The sequence below is a fragment of the Cheilinus undulatus genome, linkage group 12, assembly GCF_018320785.1.
Source record: "Cheilinus undulatus linkage group 12, ASM1832078v1, whole genome shotgun sequence".
Classification (NCBI taxonomy): Eukaryota; Metazoa; Chordata; class Actinopteri; order Labriformes; family Labridae; genus Cheilinus; species Cheilinus undulatus.
The window spans coordinates 17,200,565-17,221,394 of NC_054876.1; the positions used below are offsets into that span (position 1 = coordinate 17,200,565).

General features: G+C 38.6%; 2 protein-coding genes across 2 annotated transcripts; both read right to left on the reverse strand.

Moving 5' to 3' along the window:
* Positions 1-556: 556 nt before the first annotated feature.
* On the reverse strand, positions 557-12,828 carry ggnbp2 (gametogenetin binding protein 2). Its single transcript, XM_041802203.1, has 14 exons — positions 12,731-12,828; positions 11,763-11,886; positions 10,002-10,082; positions 9,573-9,826; positions 9,121-9,219; positions 6,599-6,712; positions 6,300-6,509; positions 6,034-6,208; positions 5,761-5,946; positions 5,524-5,656; positions 3,349-3,474; positions 3,085-3,233; positions 2,792-3,001; positions 557-1,305 (listed from the first exon to the last, which is right to left on the reverse strand). The coding sequence occupies exons 2-14, from the start codon at positions 11,853-11,855 to the stop codon at positions 1,102-1,104; spliced, it is 2,034 nt and encodes a 677-aa protein (XP_041658137.1). The 5' UTR covers positions 11,856-11,886; positions 12,731-12,828; the 3' UTR covers positions 557-1,101.
* Positions 12,829-15,532: 2,704 nt separating this feature from the next.
* pigw (phosphatidylinositol glycan anchor biosynthesis, class W) lies at positions 15,533-19,391 on the reverse strand. The gene is made up of 2 exons (XM_041801725.1): positions 19,256-19,391; positions 15,533-17,102 (listed from the first exon to the last, which is right to left on the reverse strand). The coding sequence occupies exon 2, from the start codon at positions 17,097-17,099 to the stop codon at positions 15,627-15,629; it is 1,473 nt and encodes a 490-aa protein (XP_041657659.1). The 5' UTR covers positions 17,100-17,102; positions 19,256-19,391; the 3' UTR covers positions 15,533-15,626.
* Between the last annotated feature and the right edge of the window lie 1,439 nt (positions 19,392-20,830).

A 20,830-nucleotide genomic window follows, 5' to 3' on the forward strand; every position in this document is an offset into this window, starting at 1 on the left:
CAATTTAAAAAAATGAGAGAACCCTTTGAGGTGAGGTGATAGTTTGATTCATAAAATGGTTGCAAATGTTTGCTGTGCCTATAGAACCTAAGGTTACAGTTTTGTGTTTGTATCCTCCTAATGTAGAAATGAACAACCTACATCATGGTGGGCTTTGTGCAAAGAAATCAGTTGTCGGGACTTTACAGGAGAAAAACAAAAGGCCTGGGTGGTTTGGATAAAAAATACAGCTCAGTGGAATTTTTTTTTTTTTTTTTAAAGTTGTGGATAATTATCCACATACCTACTTCAGCATGGAGACTTGAGGTAAATACTGATCAATGGAGACCAGCTAAAAGTTTAACAATAGACTAGAGGTTGTTTAAGACAATGAAAAATCCTTTTGCTCCTATCATTTTGACTTTAAGTAAACTCTAAATGGCTGAGAAACTTTTACCATTATAAGCAGAGAGATGTGGTGAGAAAGAAACTCACAGCAAAGGTTAGAAGTCTTTTTAAGTTTAAGCATGTATACATGTGAAAACAAAAGTACTGTTAAAAAAACAACAAGAATGCATATTAATAAATATTCTTTATTTAGTAAATTTTGCACATTGCGCTCTTGACATCACATCCAAGTCCTCATTACAAATGGATGTTTATTCTTTGTAAAATCTCTATGTTTAGAATTTCTGTACACATTTAATGGTACAACCTTTACCACTACACTGAAGTGTCACCAGAGAGAAACAGAATAGAAAAAAACCAACAATACATAAAATAAGACTCCTAAAAATTTGTCCCTAATGTCACAGCTTGCAAAGCTTGATTACTGATTCCACCATGCTCTGACCCAATGACCCTACAGAAGACCAACAACACAGAGCTAGGCTTGGTCAAAGAGAACAATCACAGGTGAGAAGAACGTGGCTGAGTAACGAGATGAAAAAGGGTGTTTGTGTGCGAGTGTAAAAGAGAGATAGAGAGCAACAGAATCACATTTGCTTTAAAAAGGAGAAATGACTGAACCATACACCAAAGGACTTCAGAATTATTTTCCTAAAGACGTTGCAGCAGTGGTCACGAGTGATTTCCTCCAGTGGGGAGATGAATTTAATGCAGTTAGTTGACACTGGTGGTGGCGAACCATTTTCCACAGACAGGTTTACTCCGCTCATTGGAGCGGCAGTAATTGGTGAATTTCTCTTTCAGGAGCTGTCGGTACTGGTGGCGGTTGTTGTAGAAGGACTGGTTTCTTTCTAGAAATGCCTGAATTTCATCCTGTGTCAGACAGTCCTCCTCATCTGAAGCCACTTCTGAGTCATCCTGTGAGAGTAAGAAAAAAAGAAAAACGCAGCAGGTTACATAGAGAACACAAGAAGTTGATGAAGTAACAAAGATATCAACCCTTAGTTTGTTGAGTATATTTGATGCATTAGATGTAGCATTTTTTTCATTGCAATCTTTTTTTCTTTGAGCCAGGTGTGATATTTGCTGCTTCACGTTTACCTTGGCTGACCCACCTTAACCTTATTGGCAACTTGACAATCAAAGGTAGCTAAGCCCAGAAGCATACTTTGATGGCAATGACGATGAAACCCAGATTTACTGAATGAGCATTGTGCAGTACAGAATAACAAAAAAAAAAAAATTATCTGAGAGCATAAATTTCACAAGAAAATGTTTTCTAAAGCATATTTGTGCGGTACAAGTTCACCTGTGAACCTCTGGAATTTATGAATTACCCCCTGACGTCAGAATTTAGTCCGGCACATAAGCAAAGTCAGACATATACTCAAATAAACCGACATTTCTGATGGAAAACAACAAGGTGCTGCATGATAGCTATAATAAATAAAGCACTGCACAATTGTGTTTAAATTATATACAAAAGTCAATGTATTGTCAATGTAATGATAATTTTTTTTTTTGTACTGTAACTGTAATAGACTCATCCACCATCATGAACAATCCCCACCTGCCCTGCTCTGAGCACTGGGTAAAAGTAGAAACTTAAATTCCATGTTAAATATAAACTCTCTTAAGCTGTTTTTCTTACATTTTCTGTAGCTAATTCTTTGCTGTTCTGCACTCTGTTTGCTTTGGATTGTCACTATATGCATCAAAAACAATCCTCAGCAACACAGAGATCAGCTGTTGCATTTGAGTACAGTGAAAAGATTGGTAAGTGCAAATGTGCATATGAATAGAGGCATTTTACCACATTGAGCTTTCTTACAGGATTTGAGCTACAGTAAAGCCGTAAGAAACACTTTAAAGACACAGTCATCCTCTGCAATTATTACAAATTACCCTAAGCAAGCTGAATCTCATGCAAATAGACCTTCAGGTAATAAACCAGCTGAGAATGACACCATTTTCTTATCTTGGTCAATGTAATCTAACTTCTACTGGCATATGCAGTGGTCATCTACTGGCAATTGAAAAAAATACAGGTTAAATGGACCTCATATAAGCTTGGCAAGTGAACCAAAAACAACATGCAATACTACCTTTTAGTCTTGTATTTCACATGTAACGCCCATTCAGTTAAAATTAGGAGCAAAATTAAAACAATGCAGGTTCCTCATATCTTCAAAGCATAACTAGATTTCATTTCACCAAGAGACATTTTTCTGAAGGTAAAGTTACAAAGCCCTGCTGTGATGAGTTTTAATGCCCAGTTTATGACTCACCAACATGGTTTAGCACAAGATAGCTATTATAAAACTTAATAGCTGCAGCAGTGCTTGTTCCTTCACAAAAAGACAGAATGTCTCCTGTAAAACTACTTCAAACATTTCCCACTCACCAGCAGTTCCACCAGACTGATGTTAGCTTCTGCAGGGCTTGCGTTACAGCTGAGGTTCTTCTGATGAGCTGTACATGGTGATCGTAGTGCAATGTTGGCAAGTGTGTCACCACATGAGGAGGAGAAGATTTCTTTGGTTCTGCAAGAGCGTGACAGTGGACTGTGTCCTGTCGTGTTTCCATCTGACGTGCAACCTTCAGCTTTATGTCCCTGCAGAAACATGCATATTTTAATTCAAACAAATCTTTAAGATTGGGCATACAGCATGCAGCTTCTACAACTGCTCCACTCACCTGATTGTTGCATAAACCCTTGCCCTTCCTTTTATTCTTTTTACTCTTGCATTGACTGTTTTCCTCAGTGTGTGTCCAGCAGTCCACACAGCTGTCTATCGCATCCTCTTCCTTGTCTTCAGCACAGTGATGGGTGTTTGAGTCATCTCCTGCACAGAGTAAATAAATCACATTAACAAAAAAGGCCCCAAGAAACCATAGAGCACATTTAAATTACGTTAAAAGCATAATTAGAGCTGCACATTAGAGCTGGTAAAAGCAGACCTGCTTCATCATGGTTGCATATTCCTTCAGAGCAGGCGATATCAGAACCTTCTCGAGAGCCTGTTTCACTGCCCTCTATACTCGAAGAATAGCCACAGTCACTACCATTACTGTGAGGGGACAAGTCTGCAGAAACACAATGAAAAACACAAACTATTTAAAGCCTATTTACTTCTGAACAGTATTTTTTTTGAAACAAAATGGCCATCAAGATCAAACTGGTTTAATTCCTAGCAATATGAACTGTGTTAGACATTTTACTTTAATACTGGGTGAAAGGTAACCTGGCACACCAGATGGATTTGTTTCACACTTCCATCTGGAAAACCTTTGACAGATGGCGTTTGGGAAAGGGCAGAGGCTTTGAAAAAAAAAACTCGGAGGGTGATTGGATGAACGTTCAGTCTGTCGCATCTTTACGGGCCAATCAGAGCAACAAAACATGTGATGTAGCAGTTATCAAGGTGTTCTTGTTCTTCTTTGAATGAAGTAATGTGAAGTTCTGATAAAACTTACACCTTAGCAGCATTCATGCTAATGTCCTCCGCCATAATTGCCCGGCTTCTTCTCGCTGCTTGCATATATCACGATTCTGCCACACCGGGAGTAATTCCCCTTGGCGCTAATTGGTCTTGTCACTTTCTAACCGAATCCAAACGGTTCAGATGGGAGCTTTGCAAGATGGATTTGGCAGTAAGAAACACAGAAATGGGCGAATTCATCTGCTTTGTAAGTTTAGGTGACAGGGCTACTTTAAAATGACTACAAATGAATTGTGATATTTGCCTTTAAATCTGATAAATACAGGTACATCTCAAAAAATTAGAATATAATGAAAAAGTTCACTATTTTTTGTCCCTCTTTTCTGAAAGTGAAACTCATATTATATAGACTTTTTACACATAGAGTCAAATATTTCAAGCCTTTATTTCTTGAAATATTGATGATTATGGATTTCAGATAAGAAAACCCAATATTCAGTGTCTCAAAAAAATAGAATATTACATGAGATCAATCTAAAATGTTTTAAACAGAAATGTCAGGCTTCTGAAAAGTATGTTCATTTTTATGCCTTCAATACTCGTTTGGGCCTCCTTTTGCATGAATTACTGCATCAATGCGGCCTGGCATGGAGACGATCAGCCTGTACCACTGCTCAGGTGTAATGGAAGCCCAGGTTGCTTTGATAGCGGCCTTCAGGTTATCTGCATTGTTGGGTCTGGTGTCTCTCATCTTCCTCTTGACAATACCCCATAGATTCTCTATAGGGTTCAGGTCAGGCCAGTTTGCTGGCCAATCAAGCACAGTAACACCATGGTCATTGAACCAGCTTTTAGTACCTTTGGCAGTGTGGGCGGGTGCCAAGTCCTGCTGGAAAATGAAATCAGCATCTCCATGAAGCTTGTCAGCAGAAGGAAGCATGAAGTGCTCTAAAATGTCCTGGTAGATGGCTGCGTTGACTGTAGACTTCAGAAAACACAGTAGACCAACACCAGCAGTTGCCATGGCAGCCCAAATCATCACTGACTGTGGAAACTTCACACTGGACTACAAGCAACATGGATTCTGTGCCTCTCCACTCTTCTAGGTCCCAGAGTCTGGAGGACTTCAAGTACCAAGAGTCACACTGAAAGCTTGTCTTGGCAGATGTTTTCGCACATCTCCTGATGGGCCATTCACAACTATGACAGCTCAGGAGAAGAGCATGTATTGTACTCTGATTGGCCCGCCATGAATGTGACAGATAGAATGTTCCTCCAATCACCTTCCAAGAATTTTTCAAAGTTCTACCCCTCCGAAATGCTTTCTATGGGAGCTTTTTACAGATGAATGTGAAACATATTAATGCAGATATATGCAACTATGAAACAGTCTACCTGGTGTGTCAGGTTATTGAAATGAATCCTGTTGTGAATTTTCAGTCACATTGGGTCCTGTGTGCCGTGGGTGATAGTGGTGGCAGCACTTTTAGTTATGACAGTGAATGTCTGCCATAAAGCTTTAGATACATCATATAGCCATAAAAATATACACCTTAGCTTTTTTTTACTAGTACACTGGTTGCAACTGTGAAGCCCACTTTAGATTAAAAAACACCAAATTGCACAAAATATAAACTGTGTGAGTCAAAGTGAATATACATTGTTACAACAGTTATCTGTGTGCATTTTTTACTCTGTTTGGTGCCGTCTGTGCAGTTACAAGAAGTGCTGTCATTGGTGGCCGTTTCATCAAACACAGCCTCCTCCTCTTCCTCATCCTGGCTGCCGCAGACCTTGCATGAGCCCTCCACAGACTCAAGAGAACCCTAAAAAACACAAATGGGCCAGGTTTAAATAGAACCAAACATATGTGTTGCTTTACGTCAAAGTACATAAAGGCTTTGAAAGGACGTTAATGTATTAAAATCACCTCATCTGTTTTCTCCTTGTCATCTGCCTCCTGTTCAGATATGTCAAATCCACATTTGTTTTTCCGTCGATTTTTTCTCTTTTGCCTCTTTTTCTCCTGCTTCAGCTCTTTGGCTCTCTCCTCCTCAGACAGCTCCTCCACAAACTGCTCCAGCCGGCTGATCCCCTGCATCTTCTCCACTGCCATCTAAAGCCATCAAAACACAAACTTGATTCTACAGTTGTAAAAGTTTCATTATCTGATAAGTAAGTTTTAAGTTTAAACTGATGTTACCTCAAAGCTTTTGCGTAATGCATCAACCCCTAAATGAAACAATATCTGCCAGGTCTGCTCCTCTGCTCGTAGCTTCTGCCAGATTCTGTGCAGCCGCTCATACAGGTGAATGCCCAGACAGGTCAGGACCTCCTCCTGTGCAATGTCAATGGTCTTGGCATGTCTCTCTCTGCGTCTTAGAGAAACACATGAAAATATGGTGTAATGCTGACTCCATTATGTTGAAAATGAACGCTGCAGCCTGTAGAGTTAATTACTTTACTTACTCATAGCCTCCTGCAAACTCTGGCTCAGCCCTTCCGAGGAGGTGAGCGATGAAGTCCGTCTCACAGCACACGTGGATGTGGCGCTCATGAGGGCAACAGCATAGCCCCTCATATAAGGCAGCACAGTAGCCCTTCTCTTTACTGCTGTCCAGCTCTCCCACCAGGATGTTGTACGCCCTCAGCACTTTATTCTTGCAGTCAGTGCAAAACCTGCAGACAAGATATCGATGCGGCTCTTTTTAAACCTCACACAAAACATAAGAGAGAGGAAATAAGGCTTGGATGGCCACAAAGATTACCTGTGTTTACGCAAGTATGTCTCCAGGGTCTCTAAAAGACAAGCACTGTCGATGAGGACCACCTCGTCCCTGCACTCCTGAGACATGAGCTCCCAAACGTCCATCCAACTTCCCCTGTAAGCAAACATGCAATTTTTTTTCTGTTCTACAATCTCTTAGACCTTGTGTAACTTTACTGGCGCAGAAACACTTGCATGCAAAAAAGTTTCATACCTTTAAAGTTTTTTAAATATGCATAACCATTCATTTTAAGCCTCATTTCTGTCTGTATGGTAAATTTAAAGGTCCAGTACACAGTATTTTAGCACTCCATTATGCTTGCAATAATCCAGCACAAATGGCTAAGTTTAACTATGAACTATGCCTGATATTGTCAGCTGAATAATGTCATTACAGCTATAACTGTTTGTCCCAAAGCACTGAATAAGTATTTGAAACAGAAAGATGTATCCAAACATTACAGCACAGTTTACAGAGACAAGAGTTAATGAATGGGTTTATATGACTGTATAATTATCAGTGTGAGAAGAACTAAAGCCACTCCTGTTTCGTTTATTGAGCTTGAATCCTAACAACTAACAAGACAATTTTCTTGGATTTGAATTTATCATAACAAAGATTATCTAGGCAGTTTATTGTGACTGCTGATGAGAAAAAGACTAACTGAAAACAAAAAGAAACTGCCAAAATTTGCAGCAATTTTTCACATTCTATAGCTACTCTATGAAATTGCAAATATTTTAGACCTGACAAAAATCATACAGTATGACTCCTGATGCAATAAAACCATAACCATGGTCAAAGTTGCATACATGGATAAGCTTATTGAACAGACTGTAGACACAACCTACACAGCTTCAAAATCAAAAAAGGCATTTATCATAGTGCTAAATCCTAAAGTGCTAAAGTTTTATATTTAATGAAATAGAAACCGACCACCAAATGGAATTGTTACTTCTCATTTTCAGTGTCCAAGAGGAAGTAGTATGAAGAAGTGAAGTGATACAACATTTTTGTTGCAAAAATATTTAAATATCACCACAAAAGAAGACGTAGGAGAAGACAAAGAAGATGAAGAAGGGGATGAAAAGAAGAAAAAAACGATAAGACAAAGAAGGACAAAACAAAGAAGAAGGGGATGATGAAGAAGACAACGTACAGTGCCGTAAGAAAAGTATTTGCCCCCTTTCCTGATTCATGTTTCCTTTTTGCATATTTATCATGCTTAAATGTTTCAGATCATCGAACCAATTTTAGTATCTTACAAAGACAATCCATGTAGATATAAAATGCTTTTTCTATATGATGATTTTACTTATTAAGAGGGAAAAAATTCAACCTTTCTCGCCCTATGTGAAAAAAATCACCTCCCCCCTTAAATAATGAGTCAACAGGGGTTAACCATGGTTTTTGGAAAGCTTAGTTCAATTTCATAGGCCACACCCAGGCCTGATTATCACCAGATTTGTTGAATCAAGAAATCACTTAAATAGAACCTGTCAGACAACGTGAAGTAGGCTACAAGATCTCAAAAAGAAACACATCATGCCTAACCTGGCACGCCAGATGGATTTGTTTCACACATCCATCTGGAAAACCACTCATAGACAGCATTTGGGAAAGGGAAGAGCCTTTGAGAAAAAAAAAAAAAAAAAAAAAAAACTCGGAGGGTGAGGTCACATGACATATATGACCAGTTTTTGTATCATGTATATAAAATTGAACATTCATTAAAGAAAGTGTTAAAAAAAAAGCTTTTTGATGTAAATAACAATTTTTAGGGACAAAAATGTGTATCATTCAAAATCTTAATCAGGAGGTCAGACCAGTGACAGCTGGAAATTAGAACTGGCCAATCTGGTATTGGTGCATCTTTAGTTGTATTACTACAAGAGCACAACACTGTTTAAAGTGGAAAAACATGTCTTATTGATTTAGCCTCTTAATATTCCTTTCAGATGGCACCAGACTGATTCTATTAACTTTAAAACCCACACATTTCTACAGGGAAGCATGCCCCGGACCCCACTAGAAAGTTAAAGTGCACCTGATCAGAATGGTACCACCTCTGCCTCAATTTCAAGCCCTTGTGACATCTTAAAGATGGAAATACAAGTATATATTTGTTTTCTCTTCAAATGTTTGGTTCCTTCCAGTACTATCGAACATGAAAATATAACAGATAGTGTCTTGTTTAAAGCACATGGTAACCAAAAAGTATAAAGAGTTTAACAATCTTAGGAATGGTGCAAAGTTTTTGGATGCTGACTACCTCTAAAAACCCACATGAAGAAAAAAAGAAGAATGAAGAAGAAGACAGCAAGACAGAGTTAGAGCTTAACCCTGTATTTTTTTTTGTCTGTCTAAAATATTTAGCCTCACAGCAAAAATAAAACTTTTTTCTATATTATTATCATCTTAAAAACAATATCAACCATCTTTCTCCACAATCAAACGCCCTTGGCCGACATGTCGTTCAGAGAAAGGAAATAAAAAAAGATGTTATTACTCATATTACTCACCCCAAAGGCTTCGGTTTGTGTGTGTCTAAGGAGTGCAACTGGCATCGTTTGTTCTTTTTACTTTTTGGAATGGCATCAATCATGTCATTTAACTTTGACCTGAAAGAAAGAAGAACGTGTGCTTTTATCAAAATCCAAGCTTTACTTAGAACTCTTTGTACCATAGTGTAATTTATCTGTTTCCTACATTTGACAGTAAATGAGAAAAAAGGTCACTTCATGCATTACCCGATGTAACTCAGAGCAACAGTATACCGTTAGATAGCTTTTCAACACAGAGCATCATTATTGTTAGATATCACATATTGGAAGTTTTGTTCTCTCTGTTTCTGACAAACAAAAAGCTCTTTTTTAAAATTTAATTAGAATCTGTCTTGGATGTTCTGTTAGTACACACTGTTGGACTGATTTGGCAGTGAAACTGAATCACTGCACATTTCTCTGTATCTTACCCATGGATGTAGAAGAGGGTGTAAAGCTTCTTCACGTCTGATAAACAGGTTTTGGTGACAGAGAGCATGCCTGTGGGTTTCACTGTGAGGGGCTCCAGGGCCGGATTCCCTGATTCCACCATATGCGAGAAAAGGCGCTCCACACTCCGCCTGCAGCCCACGCACGGCACTAGCTGAGATAAAGCAGAGTACACTTCCCTGGATGTCACCATGAGGGCCATGTTCAAGTCCTGCTGCTTCAGTTTGGAGTAATACTAAAAAGAACATGATTGTACATCTGTTAGCACATTCTTCTTTATGAGTTAAATGAAAAAAAAAACAAACAAAAAAACTACAAACTCACAGCTTTTATAGTAGAAGAGCAGTAACAGTGCACATACATTCATACATCCTTATAGAAGCTTAAGTGTGAAAATAAAAATGACTCACCTCAGAAAACTGTTTCCAATGAGACACATTTATTTCATTGCTGTCAACGTCCATGATGCTGTCGGAAAATTCCATCACCATCTGACGTCAAAAGATTATCAAAGATTGTTAATGTAAATTATATATAAAGTTTGTCAAAGTCTTCAATATTTTCTCAAAACTACACAATTGATTCAGTTTTTTTTTAAAACAATCGGTAGTAATTAAAAAGTGACAAAACTTTAAAAATATATATTTTTCATAGGACAGGGGAGTAAAAGGGGAATTAATCCATTAAAAAAGAAATGAAAAACTGCAAGGAAATTTTTGAACTGTGTCTAAGGGTCACAAATATACTGGTGATACTTCTGTGTTAAAATGTAGCCAGTGTGTTTGTGCATCTTTGACAGTGTGTATGACTTTGCTTGTAATTTTTGATGATGGAAACAGAAAGTTCCCAATACAGAGTGCCATAGACTTCCTATTTTTGAAGTGGTATCGTCACAGGCAGCACACGTCTCTGCTGGTTGCAGACATCAGTGGAAAGTAAAAAAACTGCAGACAGCTTTATTTCAGCTGGACAGTGCTGTCATTTCAACTACATCTTGACTATGTTAACTGTGGTCAGTAAAGATCGTCAGCTGATGGAAAATGTTCATAGAAATGTTTGGAGCCATAACGGCACAAGCCTTCAGTTAGTGTTGAATTTAAACTAAACTCAACTCTATGCTCGGTCCTCTTTCCTTAAAGGAAAATTGAGACCTTAAATTTCAACAGATCACCAAAAAGTAAAATAAAATCTTAGGTGATAAAGCATCTAATGACAATGAGTTAGGTGATAGGCCTGTATAAAAAGTCCCACAAACTCTGATTAACATATCCAGGTTTATTAGGAAAGACTAAACCTTTGTATTAACAAAATGTCATAATTCCCTTTCATGTCCATCACTGATGAACCAGGCTGATTTGTGCCTTCAGGCTCTGCTTTGTGTTCTTGAAATCAGGTCCATATAAATGTCAGGAAACCTGATTTGTGGTCACATATCAATGTCGACAGTCCAGAAAACACCATGGATATCTGTTAAGTCCAAATATCCCAAATATATATTTTTGTACTTCCATTTTCATACACTTCTCAAAGAGCAGACAGCCATGTTTTTTTAATCTGCCCAGCTGAGCAGCTATGTGGCATGCTGAAAGTGGCATCAGTGCAAATTGTGTGTAGCTCCAACCTTTTGAGATAGCTAGGTAACTTGGCACCCCTATGAAAGGATGACAAAAAAGTGGGATGGTACGGGCTAGTTATTTGGGACCCTTTCTTACTTTTGCCAAAGGAAACGCAAATAAACATGTACCATGTCGCAACAAGCTGAACCAGAGTGCTCAGTGAAAACTGCCTAATAGGGAACTACTTTTGTATTGTGGAGTCAGACCTGCCGCTGTGCAAAATGATTTGCAGAAATTGTTACACAGTTGCGACTGCCTCTCAGTGTAAGGAGACAAATCTATTGAATCATTTGAGATTCATGTGCAGAGGTATCCATTGTCAAATCAATGAGTAATCAAGTTTAATAACCACAACCTCAAGCACAGTGATCACGATTTTTGTAAAAACTGAGCAGCCCTAATCACCTCTTTATAAGTTAAGCATTCTAACTGGACTGCATTAAACCCCTCAGAGAACTCATGGAGGGTATAAAGACCAGATCACAAAGAGGCTTATGCATGAGTAAGCTACTTCATGGACATTCAAGCTGTGGACATACAAGAAATGTAATTTACCGTGAGAGATTCGTCGATGTAAAGAGGGATCTGTCGAGAGAGAAACGGGTAGTCCTCTTCCCCTTCCCTGCAAACAGCTACCAGACGAGCCATGTTTGTGCAGTTTGTTTGCGATGCAACACGCCTGTAGATGACACAGAAGAGATTGGATGACCACAGCTGACACCAGCACAGGCTACAGCAGCTAATGCTAATCTACTGCAGGTCACTACCGACTAAACGGCTATAACTTTAACTTTCCAAAATAATAAAAGCTTATATACATACATCGAGGTGATAAAACACGGTAGAAAACGTCAACTCTTTACTTGAGTTTAAACGCCTGATTTAACGTCACCAGCACTGTTGCAATAGAGTCCTGATTGTCTTGACCCAGATTTAACAAGCTAACTAAAGTTAGCAAAACAACCTACGAACAGGAACTTGTAGAGGGGGAAGGGCTCGAATATGATCCATTGTCAAAACAACTTTTAACTGCAAAGGCTAACATAATTTGAGATATGAAACTGGTTTATTCGTGATATTATCCACGATACAGAGGAAGAAGTCAGCCACTTGCTGCTAGCAAGTTAGCATTAGCATGCTAGCTAATTCCAACTGCAGATTGGGCTGTAGAATTTGAGGAAGCCGGTCATTCTGTCTTTCTCATTTTATTCATAAATGATCGTTTAACAATGCAAATAATACAACATACACGAATATTGAGCATGTTGCTGTATAAACATGTTCGGTTTATACCTTGTCGATGCCAGTAAACTTTGCTAACTTAGTGTTTAGTACCGCTGTCCTTCTCAGTCAGCGCTAGCGGGCTAAACAAAGCTAATATAAAGTTCAACTGGCTAAGTGGCTACTTAGCTACGGACACTTTCATCATCCTATCTTTCAAAGCGGTTTTAAAACTGACCATAATCTGTCACCACGACAGAATATAGGGACATCTTAATGGAATAAATGACAGGTTTACTCACCTTCCTCTTGAATTTCTGGTCAAAAATAAAAAAGTGCGACAGTGAGCGAGACAGGCTGCTCCGGTGGCGGAATCTTCATTACTGATTTCACCTCTGCCCTTCACACGTAGGGGCTGACGTTGGTGTGTGCTGAGACCTCTAGGGGGCGCAGTGTGAGCACAGTTTCACAGGGAACAATTCATTGATAAAGGGCGGAGAGTTACACACACAGTATACTAGTACATCTAAAAAAAATTAGAATATCATATAAAGTTCGTTTTTTTCCCATGATTTACTTCAGACAGTTAAATTTCCATGTGTTCAAGATTTATCTCATACAAAGTGAAACATTTCAAGTCTTATTTTGTTTTCGTCTTGATGATTATGGCTTACAGCTCTCAAAAATAAATATCTAATATCTAAAATATCAGAATATTGGGTAAAAGTCAAATTAACAGGGGTTTCCTGAGCCTTTTTTCTCTCACTTTGGTTCAGTACACACAACCAAAATCATTGGGAAGACTGAAGTACTCTCTCTATTGTCCAGAGGAGAATCACTGACACCCTTCACAGGAAGGGTAAGTCATAGAAGGTTGGTGCTGAAAGGGAAGGCTGTCCTCAGAGTCTGTAGCAAAGCATATCATAGAAAGCTGACTTGAAGGGAAAAGTGGGGTCAGAAAGGTGCACAAGCAACCTTTTCTAGCAGGACTTGGCACCTGCCCACGGTGAAGCCAAAACTACCAGAAACTGGTTTGCTGACCATGGTGTAGCTGTGTTTGCCTGACCAGCCAACTGGTCTGACCTGAACCCCCGAGAATCTCTGGGGAAATGTTGAGAGGAAGATGAGAAACACCAGATTCAACAATAAAGATGAGTTGAAGGCTGCTAACAACCTGGGCTTCATAATACCCCAGCAGTGCCAGGGACTGTTGGCCTCCATTCCATGTTGCATAGATGCAGTAATTTGTGTAAACAGAGCCGCGACTGACTGAGTGCCAAAATGAGCATAATTTTCCAGAAGGTCAACATTTCTGTATTAGAAATCATTGTTTTCATTGATGTTTTGTGATATTCTAATACTTTCAGATAGTGGATTTTTGATTGTCATGAGCTGTAAACCATTATCATAAAGATTGAAACTAAACAGTCTTAAAAAAATTCACTTGTATGAGATGAATCTAGAATATGTGGAAATTTAAATTCTTGAATTAAATCACAATAAAAAAATTTTTACATATTAGAATTTTTTTCTGGATGAACCTGCATATGCAAGCTGTGTGCATTTTCTAACTGCATTCACGCTCTTGATACTGTATGCCACAGAGCACTGAGAGTCATTACCAGTTCCTGGGCTCTTAACTCATCAATGCACCTTGTATTCCATATCTGGCTAATCTGTATACAGTAGTTATACAGTATTAACTGTGAGACCTATTCTCAAAACTAAAGGCATGTACTCTTACTGAGTGTTTATAAAGTGAGTCTAAAAGGAAGGTTTTCAAGGTACGCTGCAAGATGAACTATATCTGGGGAAACTATTTTTAAATCATTTTTTCTTTTCCTATTTTTTTTTTTAATGGAGGAATATGCATCATGTTGTGGAGCTTTGACCAATGACTTCTTGCTGTTTAACCCTAGAAATGTCTTGACATGAACATTATTGTGAAAGATATTTTTAATCTCAATGGACCTCTTCCTGGTCAAATGAGTGATGATACATTGCTTTGCTCTATTATACTGTATGTAAACTTGAACACCTATGATTGACTTTCCAACACTGAATGTAATGTGGTTTTCAAAATTTTTTAAGGTCTCACTTGATTTTGGAACTTATCCTAGGGTATTAAGTCAAACATGATTATAATCTACCTACACACCGACCACTTCATTAGGTACACCTCTTTGACTGCTTTTTGACAAATAATCAGCCAGTCACATATCGGCAGCCAATGTAGTTAGGCAAGTTGACAGGGTTCAAGAGAATCAGTTGCAGTTCAAACTGAGCATCAGAATGGGGAGGAGAGGTGGTTTAAGTGACTTTGAATGTGTCATGGTTGTTGATGGTCTGGGTGGCTTTAATGTTTTTATGCCAAATTTTGATACTACTCATTTAACCAGTCAACATTTTCCCACTGTCCAATTTTGGTGAGTTCATATGAATTTTGCTTCATGGTTCATTCGACACGTTGTGCATTCAGAGATGCTCTTTTGCCTGTCTTGTTTTTAAAAAGTTTTCTTGCCTTTCAGCTTGAACCAGTCCAGTCATTCTCCTCTGACCTCTGCCATCAACAAGGCATTTTGGCTCAGAGAAATGCTGCTCTCTGGATAGTTTCTCTTTCCCAAACCACTCTCTCTAAACCCTAGAGATGGTGGCATGTGAGAATCCTAACAGATCAGCAGTTTGTGAAATACTCAGACCAGTTTGTCTGGTAACAAAAACCATGGTGCATTCAAAGTTGCTTAAATTCCCCTTCTGATGCTAAGTTTAAACTGTCTTGACTGTGTCTACATTAGTTTATGAATTTGTTGAAGCCATGTCACTAATTACATATTCATAATAATGATAGGTAAACAGGTATACCTAATGAAGTGGTATCTGAGTGTATCTGCTTAAGCCTTGAAGCACAGCAGCATATACTTTGTATTAGGTAAATGGAGTGTAATGCAGTTGAAAACTATTTATCAATGCTAGACTGGAATGTATAAAGGTTCTCTCCTAGATTTTAAAAGAACATCAGTGATACACTAAAACTCCACGACACAATGGGAATAAAAACATATTAATTTCCAAACAAACAGAACATGTACAAAAGTAAACTTGGCAATACATATTTTATACAGCATTGCATGCTCTCAATTATCCTCACTGCGCTAAACTTTAAGGCACACATTAATCTTGTAGTTTTTAAATGCAACTTTACCAGAATTTTATAGTGATTCCACAAACATGTAAAAGATAAATCACAAAGCAATTCACAAACATGTACAGCAGCAAAACACACACTGAAAATACACTGCTGCAGCTTAGTGTGTCCACTAGTGAGTTTGTCAATCCTGTCATGACATTTGCAAACAGGAAAAACAACAGTTGGTTCCTGCTGACAGCCTGAACAAGGCACAGCCGTTCTACCTTATAGGTCTTTTTGCCAGAGTCTGACTCTTTCTTAAACAGATTCCATGATGAAGGAACCAAATGACAGCCTGATGTCTTTTTTGAAAACAGTAAAACAATATCAGCAATGCCAATGCAAGACAGAAACAACAATGATTGTGCAACACTCCATATGCAGAAAGGCAAATTAGCTAAGCAGCGAGACACAGGCTCTATGAGTGTCTGACATGTCCACAGAGCAGTGTATAGAATGAAACATGCAAACAAAAGGTTAAGGAGGGCTTTGAGCCACTGTCGAACAAGAGATCTTGGTTGCATCACATAGAGTCCAACCTGAACTCCTGCCATGTAGATAGCCACATAGCCCACTACTGAGAAAATGCCCTCCTTGTTCGCATGAATAAAGTCCTTCTCTCTGTCATTGTTGTGGAGAATAAAGTCCTTCAGCTCTGATTTCTCCAGAGCAAATTGATAAAATCCACTGATCAGAATTGCATATACCCATGACTGGTTGGCTGGCAAGACAGCCAAAAGCAAAGAGGTGACAACTCTGACGATGGCTAGTGTGAAGAAGAAATTCCAGTGGACGCCATATTCTTTCACATGCTCATGGTAGCCGGTCATTTTGACACTAACCAGCCTTCCCAATCCAAGAGCAACCAGCGGCCACACGGACAGGAGCTGCTTCTTGATGTGGTTCACCCTTGATCCTGAGATGCTCTTCCCTCGTGCCTCAGGACAAACAAGAGCATTTGCAAATATATAAGCTCCAACACCAAAGTCCATGACACCTGTCCCATAGGTTTCTGTTTTGGCGTATCGTCTTGGGAACACGCTGAAGTCAACTGCAAGAATGCTGATTGCTGTTTTTACATTTACAAACACTCGAAACATGGTCACAAAGGGAACCTGCTCGAACTGAACGTGACTCTGCAGAAAGGCGCTGACAGTGCTTTGTGCATGGTTGTTTTTAAGATAGATGAAGCCAATAATGCATGCTAATAAAAAGATAAGGCTCAGGATGACTTGGAGGAGAATGCTGCTAAGGATCGTGCATGACAGCACAAGGGGAAGAATAAGCAGGGAGAAATCTAGACACAGGTGAGAAACAAGTGGAAGAGGCAAAGGAAGAGTCCTTTTGGCCTGATAGTAGAGGATCAGGATGAGTCCTCTGTTGATGATGCACACTGGAGAGAGAAGTGAGCCCAGTGCCACCTCCTGAAGACTGGTACCATTTAGATTACTGACAAACGCTTCCTTCAGTTCCTTTTGCGACATGGCCTGTGAACAGAAAAATGTATGTATTACTTCGTAAAACAAACGTTTTCAGTCAAACAAATTATACATAAATCAGTGGCCTGTTGCCCCAGCTACAGTACCTATCAAAGGTATTCACCCCCTTGGATGTTATACACTTTTATTGTCAGTCATGGTCAATATATTTTTTGAAATTAAAAAAAAACTCTTCAATTTCAAGGTGAAAACAGATTTCTACAAAGTAATGTCACTTAAACAAAACTATTATTACTGTAACGTGATTGCATAATTATTCACCCTTTAGGCCGGTATTTAGTAAATGCACCTTTGGCTACAATCACAGCGCTTAATCTCTTTGGATAGGTCTTAATCAGGCTTACACATCTGGACACTGCAATTTTACTCCCTTCTTCTTCGCAAAACTGCTCAAGGCATGACCAGCCCGTCTCAAGTCCAGCCACAAATCCTCTATTGGACTGAGGTCAGGGCTTTGACCTGGCTGCTCAAGGACATTCATCATGTTGTCTTTAAACCTATTCTGTGTTGCTTTCGCTGTATGTTTTAGGTCATTGTCTTTCTGGAAAATAATCTTCTCCCAAGCTTTAGTTTTGTCTTTCAAATTGAATAAGATTGTCCTCCAGGATTTTCCTTTATTTTGCCACATTCATTTTACCCTCTACCTTTACAAGCCTTCTAGGGCCAGCTGCTGAGAAGCATCCCCACAACATGATGCTGCCACCACCGTGCTTCACAGTGGGGATGGTATGTTTGTGGTGATGTGCATTGTTTGGTGTCTGACAAACAAAGCGTCTTGTCTGATGGCCAAAAAGCACCATTGTTGTCTCATCAGACCAAATAACTTTCTTCCTCTTGGCCATGGAGTCACCCATATCAATTTTGGCAACTTGAGTCCAGATGTAATATGAGTGTTCGTCAACAACAGCTTTCTCTTTGCCACTCTCCCATAAAGCTTTGACTGGTGAAGAACCCAAGCAACACTTGCTGTGTGCCGAGTCTCTCCCATCTCACCCCCTGAAGCTTGTAACTCCTTCACAGTCATCATAGGTGTCTTGATGGCCTCTCTCACCAGTCTCCTTCTTGCACGATCACTCAGTTTGTGAGGACGGCCTGATCTAGGCAGATGTACACATGTACTGTATTACCTTCCAGTTCTTGATGATGGATTTAACTGAACTCTGGGGGATGTTCAGCACCTTGAAATTGTTTCTGTATCCACCGTGACTTATACTTTTCAATGATAATAACTTTTTCTCTGAGTTGCTTGGGGTGTTCTTTTGTCTTCATAGTGGGATTGTAGCCAGGAATACTGATTAACCAATGACTGGACCTTCCAGACACAGGTACTCTGTACTACAATCACTTGAAACACATTCAGGTCAGGTGATCAACATTTCACTAAATGTGAGATTGATAGCACCTGTTGGCTGGACCTCTGTTGAATTAGGCCAGCCACTTTAAAAGGGGTGAATATTTATGCAATCACTTATCTTACATTATATAAATTTTTGTTTGCTTTATATTGCTTTGTAGAAATCTGTTTTCACTTCGACTTTAAAAAGGTTTTTCGTATTATTTTTGACAAAAAGGCCAAATTATATTGACCATGACCGATTTGTAAAAGTATTAAAAGGGTAAAACATCTAAAGTGGTGAATACTTGTTATAGGCACTGTATGCATAAGTTCAGTTCAATGTCTGCAGCCAGGTGCCTCTCAAATATAATGCAGATTCATGATTTTACCGATATCGATATATCGGCAGATATTGCTATTTAACCGACTGGGTGAACGTTTATAAGCTCCCATCTGCTGATATGACAAAATAATAATATACAGAAATAAGGAAACTGATCATTGTATCTATCAGAGAATTGACTAAAACAGTAATCAATAAAATTCCTTCATGTATTTGTAACAAAAAATGGAAAACAGTACAAAACACTGATAACAGCGCAGCGTGAACTCAGCACTGTGTAAAGTACTGCATCGTTGATTAACCATATTGTTGGTCCCTACTGTAAAATGCTCTTTTAATTGAATCTTCACCGTAGTATTTTACAAGCAATCACCACGAATGAAGTCAATTGGGTGTTTTAACCTATACAACTACGCAAACAACATATCTTCGGTAGCTGTGTCTCTACATATCATTACTTACTGGTTACCAAAGGGTGTCCTGTGCGGCGCTGGAAATGTAGTTTTAAAAAAAATACCTGTTCTACTGCATACTTCTCACTATAGCTCGGGTCCTGAGTTTAACCTAGCCATCATGCCACAACAACCTGAGGGCGCCCAGGCTTACTTCCGCATTCAGCATAATGAGACGTTCAATGTGACTCGGAATTCGGTATATTTCTACCAAGTTCAAAATACTCCACAAAAATAGTATAGCTTAAGTTTTCACGGTTCAAGAATAACTAACGTCAATATAATACAGTACAAATCAAACAATATCGATACATATTTTTGACTGCAACAAAATACAAGTCCTGGGAACTCAACATTAGGTCTCTTCAACATTGTCTCTTCTTTTGGTGCAAGAACATCGCCAGTGCATTAGTTATATCATGCAAGGTTAGAAGTATGGATGGACTTCTATCAAAGGCAAGGCTGCCCATAAGTGGGGATAAAGGGGAGAGCTTTCTTGGGCTCGGCCGAATGGGACCCATGTCGGTCAGCAAAATCAACTGTGAAGTTAAACAGTGATTACCAGTTTTTATTTTTAACCTCAAATGCTAACACTCTTATTAAAGCAACAGAAATTAATTCAATCTATTAATACTGTTGTACAATATAGCCTTTTCAAAATGTAAACAGAATGGCCTTTAATAAGGTAATGATAACAATGTGGATGGAGGCATTGGACTAAACCATTTGTAAAGTAATGTCAGACATCAGGATTCCAGAAAATAAAGTAGAACAAACTGTGACAACTTCAGGAATAATTAGATAATTGCAGAGATTATGCAAAAATGGGCAACAAGTGATGAAAATGGGCTAATAGTGGCAAAAAGAGTCAAAAGGGTTAAAAGTGGCAATAAGGGGAGATAAAAGAGGAAAAAATAGACAAAACTTAGTTTAAAGTCTCACAACAGTTGTGCCAACGGGCTAATAGTGATGATAATGGGTTAAAAGTGGGGGGAAAAAAGGGGCAAAACTTGGTTTCAAGTGGCGAAATAATTATGAAAATAGGCTAAAAATGGCGAAAATGGGTTTAAAGTGGAAAAAAGTGACAAAATCTGCTTTTAAATGGCATAATAGTTGTGAAAATGAGCCTAAGGTGGGGGTTGTGGTTTAAAAATAGGACTGGGAAATTAACTGAAAATAAGATTTAATTGCAATATGGCCTGCTGCAATTTCAAATCACAGAAGGTGCAATTTTTTTTAACCTGAAATTTTTGTCAAAATACCAGTTTAAACATTTTTTGCAGGAGAAATGTTGTGCATAACAGTCTACAAAAAAAAAAAAAAAAAAAATCCCATTTTCTTCATTTTTGTACTTTTTTCTTATAAGATATGAGAATGACATTAAAAACCATCACTCCCTTTAACACAACAATTCATATACAATTGGCAATACAAATCAAAATCATCACAATTTTTTCAAAACCATTCAGCCCTAGTGCATTGACACATGCATTGACATCACAAATAAACCTCAACCAGGGAGGGCCCATTAAATTAGTCATTCAAATGCAGGCAAGTAGCTTTCATTTTAAGATAAAGAATATTA

Excerpts from the sequence above, each read along its gene's own strand:
- ggnbp2 (XM_041802203.1), bottom strand. The coding sequence starts at position 11,855 with ATGGCTCGTCTGGTAGCTGTTTGCAGGGAAGGGGAAGAGGACTACCCG. Across the intron at positions 9,827-10,001 it reads ATTGGAAACAGTTTTCTGAG|TATTACTCCAAACTGAAGCA; the intron begins GTGAGTCATTTT and ends TGTTCTTTTTAG. Across the intron at positions 9,220-9,572 it reads ACCCTCTTCTACATCCATGG|GTCAAAGTTAAATGACATGA; the intron begins GTAAGATACAGA and ends TCTTTCTTTCAG.
- pigw (XM_041801725.1), bottom strand. The coding sequence starts at position 17,099 with ATGTCGCAAAAGGAACTGAAGGAAGCGTTTGTCAGTAATCTAAATGGT.